Raw genomic sequence first — 13,484 nt, 5'->3', positions numbered from 1 at the left:
TGCTTTCACACCTCATTTGTGTAATAAAATACTGTTTTTACCTTTTCCTTCATGGTTTTATTTTTTGAAATCATGTACTCAGCTATACCCCAATCTTTCTTTTGAATGACCCAATTACTAATGGCAGTTTTAGACATATGGTTTACATTTCCACGTATAAAACACAAACAGTTTGTCTTTATTGAATCTTTTGAAATTAGTCTTTAATGTCGACTCTTATATGTCAAATTTTCTATTAAGTTCAGGTTTGTTTGCCACAGAATCCTGAAAATCTGGCAGTTCATTGAATGTTCATTTTTTTGTTCAGAATAATATTTAATTTTGCCTGGATATAATCTTTGGTTGTAACCCTAGTTCCTTAGATCTTTGATATATAATACTCCAAGATCTGCAGTCTTTTATTGTAGCTGCTGATAGGTCTTGTGTGATTCTGATTATGGTTTCAGCATATTTGAATTGTTTTGTTATTGTTGTTTATAAAATTTTCCCTTTCATCTAGGGGTTTTAAAACTTAGCAATAATGTTCCTGTGGGTTTTCCTTGTAAGATCTTTTTTCAAGTAGTAATTAGTGAATTTGAGGGTTTTTTTTCTTTAGGCATCTCATTGAAGGCTTATTCATTTTCTTTTACATTGGGGTTATTTAAATATTTTATTTCCTCTTCTACCAATGGCAAATAAAAAATTAAGTGGAATTGGTTTTCATTGTATTATAAAAGCTAATAAGCATCTTTCAAAGGATATTTGGTGATTTGGAGTCAATCTGCTAGCACTATGAATCAGTCTTCAGTGGAGTATTTTTGAAAACAAGTAGACAAGAATTATATAGGTTTGGAAGGAATGTATAATGGGTTTTACTTGACTTATCATTGGGTGAGGGAGAAATTGGATGGAGGAAACCATTTTAATCTATATATTTTAAAGAAGTGAATGTTAAACAAATAAAAAATTTGAAAATAAAAATTAAACATTTTAACAAAAAAGTTTTAATTAAACAAAAAGAGAAGATGAGTTCTAGTCTATGCCAAAAGAAATGCTAAACCCTAAAGAGATCACAGGTCAGTTTAAGTAGACATGATCTTCAAAGCTTATGAATCAAAGGCAATTGGTGGTGTAATGGATAGAATTGTGTCTGGAATCAGGAAGCCTCATTTCCTAAATTCAAATGTGGTCTCAGATTCTTACTAGATGTATGACTCTAGGCAAATCACTTAACTCTATTTACCTCGGTTTCCTCATCTGCAAAATCAACTGGGGAAGGAAATGACAAAGAACTCCAATGTCTCTGCCAAGATAACCTTAAGTGGTGTCAAGAAGAGTTGAAGATGACTAAAAAACAATTTAACAACAAATATGGTAGTCAGACGTGACTCAAATGACTGAGCAATAACAATATATGTCAAACATAGTGCTTTACTATTACTATTTTATTTGATTCTCTCAATAATTCTGGGAGATAGGTATAATTATTATTCCCATTTTATAGATCAGAAAGCTGTGACAAACAGAGGTTAAGTGACTTGCCCAAGAACACACAATTAAAAAGTGTTTGAGATCAGATTTGAACTCAGGTCTTCCTGACTTCAGGAGTAGTGCTCTATCCACTGCACCATCTAGCTGCCCTATATTTTATCTTGAAATACAGCTCTGAGTCACATATTTCTATCAATTTTTCTCTGCTATGAAGTGTATATTCTTTTCTTATATGTTTCTGATAGTCAACATGAAACATGAAACAATGGGTATATCAGATCAGAGATATGTCCTTCATTCTGATACATAATCCACATATGATTATAGACCAGTTACTGCTGCTATCTAGGCTTGGTCTTCTACATTCATATTATTTAACTAAAATATTTATTATAAATCTCAAAATATACATAAAATATTTTAAAATGTTAATATTTTATTTCTCCCCAGTTACATGTAAAACAATTTTAAACATTCATTTTTAAAACTTTGAGTTCCAAATTCTCTCATTTCCTTCCCCTTCACTACCACTCATCTTGAAAAAGCAAGCAATTCAATACAAGTTATTCATGTGTAGTCATGCAAAACCTTTCCAAAACAGTCATGTTATAAAAGAAAGCACAGACCAAAAAAAGCCTGAAGAAAAATAGTTTTTTTAAAAAGTATGTTTCAATTAGCATGTTCAATCAGACACCATCAGTTCTTTGTCTTTTCATCTTAAGTTCTTCAGAGTTGTGTTGTATCTTTGCATTACTGAGAATAGCTAAGTCATTCAAAGCTGATCATCTTACAATGTTGCTGTTACTTTGTACACAGTATATTTTACTTTCCATCAGCTCATGTAGATATAACATTTAATAAAATAATGTTGATATAAAATATTTTAAAGTGATGTTAAAGCTTGAGATTAGAGTCAAATTCACTAAAATGATGTAAAATTATTTTCATATGTTTTTTCTTCTAATTGAATCCTTCTTTCTTTTTTTCTCTTCTTTTTTTTTTTTTTTTTTTTTTTTTGGTCAGGGCTTTCCAGGAGAATTTGGAGAACGAGGCCCTGCTGGTCTTGATGGGAACCCTGTAAGTTTACAGTCATAGGCAACACTTGCCTTTTTGAATAAGAGCCTGATGTTATGTAACTTAGTTACACATATACACATGCACATACACTATACATACATAAATATATAGAGTATATGTATATATATATACATATATATAATTTACATATATTATATATTCGTATCTCAAACTTGTTATTCAGCAAATATTCACTTGCTTACTATTGCAAGTCACTGTGCTAGTTCTTTTGTGAGAGATAATGGTGTCCTGATGACGAATAATATTTAAAATAAGAAAATAGCATTGTAAAAATACACGGGAAAACAAGGAGAGGATCTGAGTGCTATGTGTAGTTCTGAATGGAAGTGCATTGCTTCTGACTAGGGTGGTAATAGAGATAAAATTCATAACCAAAAATATCTATACACAAATCCCCAGAGTTCAGCAACAAGCAAGAGCAATCCAGGATCCTAAAATAAAAAGGCAAATTTTATCTTGAGACCTGTGGGAAGAAAGACATAAATGGAATACAATTTTGGATATGTATGCTTTATTTAGAATAAATCCAATAGGTAAAAGTGGAGGTAGGGAAGGAAGGCATTTTATGGAGCTAGAAAAGGAACTCAAAGAACCAGAAGGAAAAGTGTGCTGGAGAACATTTGGGTAAAGATTTAATGAAGGGAGAAACAGAAGCAAAGTTGTCATCAGGATATACTTCAGAGCAGATGAACAAAAAAGAAGTAGTTCCAGAAATATCATACGCCTAACAAAGAAACATGATAAAGTAGTGACAGGGGACTTCAGTTATTCTAACATCAGCTGTAATACTTCTGCCAAAAGCAGAGCAATTAATAATTTCCTGATTTCCCTTAATGATGATTTCATGCTTCAAAAGGGAGGAACTTTTAAATTTGATTTTCACCAAAAGGGAAAATGGCTGCTAGAGGAAAATAATGTGAAATCTACAGTGAAATGAATACTCTATCTTGTAACTGGGAGTAGAGAAGAAAGGTAAAGCCAGGTATAGTTTGATTTGCTCTCTAAATTTCTGAAAAAAAAAAGGTTCTGAAGAGTTAGTCTGTGGATCTCACAGGCTTTTACAAGAAAAGACAGTCAAGACAAAAAAATTCATAAGACATAAAGGTAAATAATTCTGATATCAATGAATTTGTCTTTAATTTCTAGCAAAGTTATAGAATGAGTTATTGAAGAAGTAGTTAACAAACAACTAGAAAAAGAAGTGCTAATCACAAGGACTAGCATGGTCTTCATAACAAGTAATATGTGTGTTTGTTGTTGATTTTCTAATAATAAAAACATTTTAAAGGAAAAAATACTATTCCAGAATAACTTTATTTCTTTTTAGACCATTATTAAACTTGTAGATGATTGGATTGCATTAGACACAATTTACCTTGGTTTTAGAAAACTATATGATAAATATTTCATGCTCTGTTAGTGGAAATGATAGAAAAAAGCCAGTCAGTAACATAGATGTATTTAGAATTAGTTAATTGAACAGATTCAAAGAGTGATTAGTAGTTCTATACCAACTTGGAAGGACACTAATGGAGTGTTCCATGCTCTTTGCTTGGACCTTTATTGTCTTCATCAGTGATTTGCATAAGTGGCCATTTGGCATGATTATCAGATTTGTAGATGATACAAAGTTGGAAGTGAGAACTATAAATTAAAACATCATATTATAAGGTCAAATTTAATAGTCATAACTAAAATCTTATACTCAGATTCAGAAAATCGACATCACTAGTATAGAGACATAATTAGACAGTGGGTTGTATGACTAAGCAAGGAGATATGGAAACTCAAAGAGCTAATGTAATTTGGGACTGGTACAAAGTGCTTTAAGTTCCATGAGTAAAGAAGTGATAAGTCCCCTACTGTATTCTGTCCTAGTTTGGCAATATCTAGAATATTGCATTAAGTTCTGGGCACCACCATTTAGGAAATACTGATAAGCTGTTATTGTTCTGTTATTTTTTTTTTAGTTGTGTCCAACTCTTTCTGACCTTATTTGGGGTTTTCTTAGATGCCAGAATAGTTTGCTATTTCTTTTGTAGCTTATTCCTTGTGATGCATTATTTAAATTAAAACTCCATAAATATTTGATTTATCATAAAATTTTTCCCTATAATTACAATAAGGTTAAAAGAGCATCATGTGTTTATATAGAGAGTTTTATTGTTACTCAGTTATTCAATCATGGCTAATAAGTATCTGAGATCAGATTAGAATTCAGTTCTTTCTATCTCTTAGCTGGTGCTCTATCCACTGCATCACCTGTTTTCATCAAACAACATCAAATAAAAGCAATTCCAATTTATATATGTCATTGGTGATACTCATAATTCAGTAGTGAAATATGTTGCAATTTAATGCTCATATTATTAGAGTAACTATCATTTATTTATGTGTTTTTTTTTTTTTAGGAGAGATACTAAGTAAAAGTTTGCAAAATCTGAGTGTAATATTCTTCTCTAAAATTTAATTTTCTCTGAGAGCAGGTTTCTGGGGGGCTTCTGGGAGCAGTCTTAGTTTCAGTTCAATAATCACCCCAAATGCAGCCAGTTTTTAAAATCCAAATCCTTTATTGTCTCCTTCAAAGTCTTATCTCCTTCACTTGGGACTCAGCTAGTTTTCTGAAGGCCTTCCGGATCTTGGTTTCAGTGTTCTCCACAGGACAGCCTGCCACCACTTCTCTGTTTTCCTTAGTTCTGCCTGACTGCCTTCTCTGGCTTCTGAATCTCCCCAACTTTCAAGGGTTTGTACTTCAGCCTCCTGCCACTACAAAAGTGGATGATGGAATGAATCTGTCTCAGCCTTTGAGAGTGCGCTTATCCTCTCTGGCCCTGAGAACTTCTTATATGCCCCACACTGAGTATACACCAATCATTATATCACTAGGAAACCATTATTTGCTGTAGGATTAAATCAATGCTAAACTAGATTTAACCATTGTCTCCTCAATTCCACTTAGTACCTTAGTTCAAGTTCTGGCCCATAACATCTCCTTGTAGGATTAAATCAATCATACTGAACCATGCTAAATTAGATAACTATTGTCTCTATCACTTCCACAGACTTAGCACCTTATTTCAAGTTCTGGCCCATAACATCTAAGCACTAACAAATTTGAGACAAATCAGTTTTATTTTTCATTCAATGGGAACTATTAAATGTTCTTTTCTATTAGTATATTTGGATGATTGAGATCTCTGATTTCCTTACTCTGGGAAATTGTTAGTATTGAAATTTGTTCCATGGATGCAGAGCAGATATTTAACCTTTAGTCTTACTTGGGACATTGATTAATTCAGTGGCTGGTCAAGAGTCACATCATCAGTATGTCAGCATCATGATTTGAACCTGTCTTCTTGACTCTCTGGCCATTACTCTTATTTCTGCCACATTTTCTCTCAGAACATTTCAGACTATTCTGTAATTGATGTATATGATATTTTTTTGTGAACCAAATAATCGAAGGGATGCTAAAGATATGTTTTATATATCTGTTTCCTAAATTCCTGATATAATACTCTGGGCTTTGGGATGAGAAAGGGTTATTTTAAAAATAGCTGTTCACTGCTGTTACTTAAGACCTCTATACTTAATAAGCTTTTTATGATTATCTTTTACTTTGAAGTCATTGTTGAGAATAAGATTAAGGGAGATGGACAAGAAATGAAGTCAGGGAGTTTCCAAAGTCCTCAACTTTACCTTGCCTTGCATTCTGACTCACAGTCTACTTATGAACATTATAGTAATTAATAGGGGTACCTATCTTCTTAGTGAAAGGAGCAGGGAACACAAAGAGACTAATGCTCTAGGTAAAATGGTACTGTCCAAGATGATGGGGTAAAGGGCCAATTCGGAGACTATGGAATGACTATAACCATTATCACTACCATGAAAAGATAGCTCAGCAAGCACAGAACTTTTATAACAAAATCTTGTTTAGAGTAATTATCTTCCAACTTAAAAAATAATTATAAGTTGTATAAATAAGAGTCAGGAAGTTTAGCTAGAATAAAACATGATTTTTAAAAATAAAATTGTACTTAAGTATTTTCCCTTTTAAACCTTCTTCTATAACAAATGTGGTAATATGCTTAGAAGAATTGCAAATATTTAACCTATATTGACTTGTTTGCTATCTTGGAGAGGAGAGAGAAGAAGAAAGAGTGATAAAAAAAAAACTTGGGAAAAATAAAATTAAGTAGAAAAATTAGCATATGTATATATATACATATATGTATATATATATATATTTAAAAACCAACTTTGGCCTCTGTAAGCTATAATAGAATTACATTTAATTTATTTCTATGAATATTATTTTAAAGGGTTTTGTTGGTGGTGCTGGCCCTCCTGGATTTCCTGGACTTAGGGTAAGTGTGATTTATTGATTTGATTTCCTGGACTTAGGGTAAGTGTGATTTATTGATTTTGACATCTTTTAAAAACATTTCATTGCCTAATATAGATTTTATATGATGACATATAAATATTTAGAAGTTAATTTATCAAAATAAAAAATTTTAATCTCATTACTTTTTATTAACTTTGGTCAAATTTATTTTTAAATTAAAAAAAAGAACTAGCCAGAAAGACAGGGATTAAAGTCCTGACTCAGACATGTATTAATTTTGAGACCCTTAAGTTCTTAGTATTCTAAATAACATCTCTAAAACAACAGTTGTCATGAAGATGCTAGATTGGAAAGGGAAGTCCATTATACCAATAAAATCCCTACTCTTAAATGTGATATATGAATGAACTATGGCTTATAATCTAATGAAATGCATGTTTTTATGAAGCTTTATAAAGGAGTACATATGATAATGGATTTCCAAAAAATTTACTAAAAAGTAATCAATAACTACAATAGCTACATATCCCTACCCTCACCAAAAATAACCATAATGTCTTTTTTTGTCTTTGAAACTCATTGGAGGTAGAATAGTGTTTGCTTTATCTAATGATCATAAGTTCTTTATAGATGAAGGAGTTCTGATCTTGTATAGATTATCACTGTGTTGTTTGCACATTCAATGGACTTCATTTCATGTCCTTGATTTCTTGTATCTTCTTGACCTTGCCAGTTAATAGGTTGGTACTCATTGTCTGATTCTTTCTGAGAATTTTGAACCTGAGCTTCTTTCCCCACCTCCCACACTTTCCATTTATAGACTGATTCTGAGTGAAACCCAACAGATTGGATTTGGTGAGCATTCATGACCTTCTTCTTTCTTGATATTGCTCATTTGGATTTCCTTCCTCCTTAATGTCAAATGTATCCCTTGATTAAATAATGGACCAAGTTCTCAACTGCTTGCTGATCATAGTAGTCTTCATGCACTGTGACAAATATTTCTTTTCTGTACAAGAAATGGGAGATGAAATTGTATAGATTAGAAGTACTTGAAACAGGAATTATTCAGTGGTATCCAATCTGAGCAATGATAGGAGCCAGAATTCATTAATATCATTAGCCAAAGGGCCACAATACTAATTTTAATATAATACATAATTCACTATCTGTAATATAATTGGCAGATAATCAGTTATAGATAGATATGATTCCATCTTAATTTTATGTAGAGTTTTATTTTTTTTTATTTTGTGCTTTTTTGAAGTTCTATAGAAACATCTCTGGATCAAATAGTATTAGCCAGCTATAGGATGTGGTTTTAGTGAAGTTAAAAATCAATTCAATGGACTTTGATTGACATTTTAATGTGACTACTACATATTAATTATGCTCAAGGTACAAAGATAAAAAAATGACCAGTTTGGGCTCTCAAGAACCTTAAGCCCTAATATAAGTTTGTAGATTTCTAACATAGATACTGAAATTATTCAGGGATTCTCTTCACATAAATCTCAATTTGTTCATTTTACTAAAGATAACAAACATTTATCTAGAATGAAATATTGGGAAGTTTAAATACTCTCTCTCCCAATATACTTGTATATGTCTTTCCACTTATAAATATTTGATAGAAATAATGATAAATTTGGATCTAAAGTAAAATATCATTAATTCAGCTGTCACAGATTGTAATTCATTATGGATACGCTTTATATTAAATGAAAGGCACTACCACACATATTCACCAGCTAGCCACTTATTGATTGTGGTAGCATCTGTGGTTTCAACATAAAGCATATCCATAATTTTCCCATATTAAAATGAAAACATTTGAGGTGCTTATCAAGGCCAGTAATCCTATGTCTGGTTTTAAAATGCTCCTCAATTTGTAATAGTGAAAAAAATATACTACATATAAGTATATATATATATACACACATACTTATACATGTGTGTATGTGTATGTACACATATGTATATCAAAAGAAAGGGACTGGAGTTGAGGAAGATATATTTTCTGTTTAGGACATCTATATTCTTCCAGTTATGCTGGTTTGCTTTCTTAGTTATCCTTAGCTCTCACCTAGTAAATGACATAAGATTCTTTATAAAGTCCTATTCCAATTACTCATCCTGTAGTGGATGAGACTCTGAGTTCTAGAAGACTTTGTCAGTGGGTTGCAAGATGTAGATGGTTCTAGCATGCTAAGAAAGCTTTGGTCATAGCAATAGGCTGAATTAGCTATGGAAGGAGCAGTCTAGCTAAGTACAGAGAAGTCCGTTACCACTAGAGTGACCACTTGCCAGGGAATGCTTTGACCATAATAACCCATGGAAGTAACAAAAAAAAATGCAAAGCACTTTCTCAATGCTATGTACAACTTGGCTATTGGTACTCTAAAATTGAGATCCTTGTTCAATGATCTATGAATACACCTGTTACTGGAAAAAAAAACAAAAACAAAATAAAGATGAGGACGTTTAGTGAAAACACTAGTTTTGGGGGGTATCAGGAAAAGCTTTATGTCAAAGGTGGTGCTTGAATTGAACCTTGAAGGTAGCAATGGTTTTGATGAGGCAAAAATGAGTCCATTCCAGACAAGGTGGTTGATTAGCACAGTTATAGAGATCTGTTATGGGCCAGAATTCTGTACTTGAAACAAGGATTCTTACAAGGTGTTAAGTCAATGGAATTGATGAGATAATGGTTATCTAGTTTAGCATGGTGACTAATAGTTCTCTAGTTCAGTATGATTGATCTAATCTTACAACAAATAATGCTTCCCTAGTGATATAATGATTGTCTTATACTCAGTATGATGAATGGATTTAACTGTAATAGAGCATATAAGCTGGGACAAACTCAGCCAGAAAGATTCATTCCATCTCACACCATCATGGTGGCAGGCCTGTCTTCCTTCATTTTCTCCACTGAGACCAAGGCCTGTATGAGCCAGAGACAGACACAGAAGGGGTTGGAGAGAGACTCAGAAGGGCCAGACACAGATTTGGAAAGGCTCGAAAACAGACTTGGAGAAGATAGAAGACTGGAGGCTGGAGCACAAGCCCTTGGACTGAGACAGACTTCAAAATAGAGACTGTGGTGGTTCTCTTCCTTCGCTTCTCCACTGAAACCAAGAATCTGGAAGACCTCAAGAAAGCTAGCTCAGGCCCAGGAAGGAAACTAGATTGTGAAGGAGAAGGATTTGGACTTTAACACCTGGCTATTCTTGTGATGATTACTCTACTGAAAGGAAGGCTGGTCCCAAGACCTCCAGAAAATCAACCAGAACATTACAGAAATCTATTCTGAAACATTTATTTTTCCAGTATTCTTATTTTTATTCCCTGTTATATACACTTTGATCCTTGCCCCTGGCTTCCTTATTGTCCCACAAATACACTGTGCTAAGGATGCTTGTATGTACATATTTCTACTTTAAAATATGGAAGAAAAGCCTATATGTGTGCATATTTACTCACATATAAGCATGTGTTATTAATTAATATATTAAATAGCTATTCATATATACACACATATATATGTGTATGGAGAAATATCAATAGATATGGTGGATATATAATTCACACATATAGGGACACATATATGTATATACATACATAGACACACAGAGAGGGAAAGAGATCTGACCTGTTGAAGTCTATATAGATCTCTCTCAAGATATATAGATAGATAGATATATGTGTATGTACCTCCATTCTATACATATATCTGTCTAAAATACACATATACAAACAGCCTTATATTTGTTCACATGTGTTCCTATACACATATACATGTATATGGATTTCTCTTTCATACATTTTATAATTTTTGAAAATTTTTCATAATATTCTTTCAGTCCATTGTATTTTATGGGTGTTAGCTTTTGAACATCTTGAACTCTGAATAAACTTGCTACTGTAATTTTGAGAATACAAGCTTCCAATTGACAAATTTTTGGATGCATAAGTAATGATGTATTTCCATAGTGTATCTATTTTAACAAGCTGGAAAGAATTACCCTTTTCCTCCCCACTGTCATATGTATTTCAGGATTAAACATGTTGGAAACAATCTATCTTAGTTTTATTTGACATTAAGATTTATCCAGAAACAAAGCTATTTCATGCATAGTATTTCTCAATCTCTGTCAGATTTTCCCTTCTTAAATATTGTTTTGTACAATTATAGATTGTTTGAATTGACCTATGATATTGGAGGTAAAACAGTTATTCTATTCCCAAAGGCATCTTTTAAAAGTTGTTTATTTTCTTTTATTAAAAAAGTGATGGTAGAGAGAATATTTATTCAATAAAAAGAAAACACTCAGTATTGCCTATCTATTTTGGCCTTGTTAAAGTACCAATAATTCAATATACTTTCATTAAAGTTTTTTGAAGCAATTGGGGTTAGGTGACTTAGGCAGAGTCAAAAAGCTAGTAAGTGTTTGAATTCAGATTTGAACTGAGATGCACCTGAATAACCTGAGTAATTCAAGTTATTCCTAAGTGAAAAAAATTCCCTCTACCAAAGCAAGTCTACAATTTCTTTGTAAGTTAGCCTTATGGTGCTACTTAGACCACTTTGAGTTTAAGGCTTTTATCCAAGGATCAATTTTTGTATCAATTTTTTAAAGATCCCACAAAGCATCTGGAAGCTCATACAGAGATCTAGAAATATGGATAACACTGCTAGTGAAAAATTTTATCTTAGAACAATGAAAAAGGTCCAACAGAGAATTTTTTTTTTAATTAAATCCAACCTTGATGCTGGATAGACTTCATGTATTCAGAAGTTTGATTTTTCAAGTGGTATAATGAAGCACTAAGTTTAAATCAAATCAATAAATATTTATTGTTCAGGGAACTATAAGGGATTCAAAGAGGAATCACATATGGTCCTTACTTTGAAAGAATTTATAATCTGGCTCGTTGATACTCATATCCTGGAAAAGAAAATCATAATTCAGTAGATAAAAGCAATGTTGCAGACTAGTGCATGTAATTAAAGTACCTAATATAATAAATATAGTATTTTCAATAGCAAACATTATAGGAGATTAGAGGAAATAAAAATTTATCATGGGGTAAAATACCCCAGAAAGGCTTCATGGAGGGTCTGCATTGGACAGCTAGGATTTCAGTAGACCAAGAGAACTGTAGAAGTTTAAGCTGGAAGGAATATTATCCAATCACCTTCATTCTAGATGAGATGGCTGAGGCCAGAGATATTTGCTGACTTTTCATGGTCACAGAGGTAGTAGTTGAATAAAGATTTGAAGCCAAATATTCTGATGCTGTATTCACTGCCCCTGCCACTACCACCTCAGCTAAAGATAAGAAAGTGCAAGTAATGTCTGAAGGGACAAAGTAAATTAATTTGACCATAGTTAAGGATTCATTGAGCCACTTGCTTGTCTAATGTTCTCTTTATAATCTTCCTGCAAACTTTAATAGGACTCATTTTTTAAATTGCATTGCAGGGTGCTGTTGGCCCCCTGGGAGCAAGTGGACCCTCTGGGATTCCTGGGCCAATGGTATGGTTTTGATTGTTTAAATGATATCTCTCTTTGACTGATTTATGATTTCAAAAGTGACAGTCGAAACATTTTTCCCCTTAGGGTCTTCCAGGGAATATGGGGCAACCTGGAATCAAAGGTGATAAGGTGATCTAAATATTTCCATTACCATAGAGATAATTCATTTCCTCTTAAACTTTACTTTTTTCTACTACTTTGATCTTCAAAAATTATTTTTTCAAAATAGCATTCCCATTTACTAGCTTTCACTTAAACCCTCAGTCATAGTTTCATATTGCTAATGGATACTTTTCAGTACTTATATGGATAATAGATGAGTTTACATGTGGTTCATTTAAATTGATATTTTTGTTCTTATAATATCATCATCTTTGCAGATGCATTATTTTACATTCAGTGTCTGCCTGTGTATAATACTATGTTGTTTAGGGTGAACAAGGCATTGCAGGAGAGCCGGGAGAACCAGGGTATCCTGGAGACAAGGTAATTTTTGTGGAATAATTTCTATATATAGACAAAACCCAGTGAAATATAATATGTAAATGTTTTTAAAAGAAAAGGTATAATATGTATCTTTCATTAAATGTGTCAGTAAACAAATCCCTTGCATGATTTGAACAACAAATTTATTAGTTCATAAATATTACGAAGATGTAGCCCAAAATTTTGCTTTTTCTAATCTTTTGATCCCAGATGTTTTGGTACCATTCTGTGTTAACATATGGCAACATCTGAATTAAAAAAAAGTAGGATTTAAATTGCTTTGTTGATACATATTTCGATTGTTCCAAATACTGCGATATATTTTGGACATGTCATTTATAAATAAGACCATAGTGGCCTTTTGTGATGTGATGATTGCTCTCTTTCCTGAATTAGTATTTTTTCCCCCCAGGGAGCTCTTGGTTTGCCAGGACCACCAGGAATGAGAGGAAAGCCAGGACCTTCTGTAGGTTTGACCTTTTACTTTACTCTTTCTGATTGTATCAGTGCAAGTCATAGCATGAATCTCAAAACTT

General features: G+C 32.6%; 1 protein-coding gene across 1 annotated transcript in view; it reads left to right on the top strand.

Annotated features, from left to right (window-relative positions):
• COL24A1 (collagen type XXIV alpha 1 chain) overlaps window positions 1-13,484 on the top strand; it is a 354,155-nt gene that overhangs the window by 118,496 nt on the left and 222,175 nt on the right. Inside the window, exons 14-19 of the mRNA XM_051999253.1 lie at window positions 2,494-2,547; window positions 6,894-6,938; window positions 12,409-12,462; window positions 12,547-12,591; window positions 12,895-12,948; window positions 13,361-13,414. Of these exons, the coding sequence (XP_051855213.1) occupies window positions 2,494-2,547; window positions 6,894-6,938; window positions 12,409-12,462; window positions 12,547-12,591; window positions 12,895-12,948; window positions 13,361-13,414 (306 nt within the window). The remainder of the gene's footprint in view (window positions 1-2,493; window positions 2,548-6,893; window positions 6,939-12,408; window positions 12,463-12,546; window positions 12,592-12,894; window positions 12,949-13,360; window positions 13,415-13,484) is intronic.

This window comes from Antechinus flavipes, chromosome 4 (genome assembly GCF_016432865.1).
Source record: "Antechinus flavipes isolate AdamAnt ecotype Samford, QLD, Australia chromosome 4, AdamAnt_v2, whole genome shotgun sequence".
Classification (NCBI taxonomy): Eukaryota; Metazoa; Chordata; class Mammalia; order Dasyuromorphia; family Dasyuridae; genus Antechinus; species Antechinus flavipes.
Note: the sequence above shows the minus strand (reverse complement) of the source record. Positions and strands in the feature narration are given on the sequence as shown.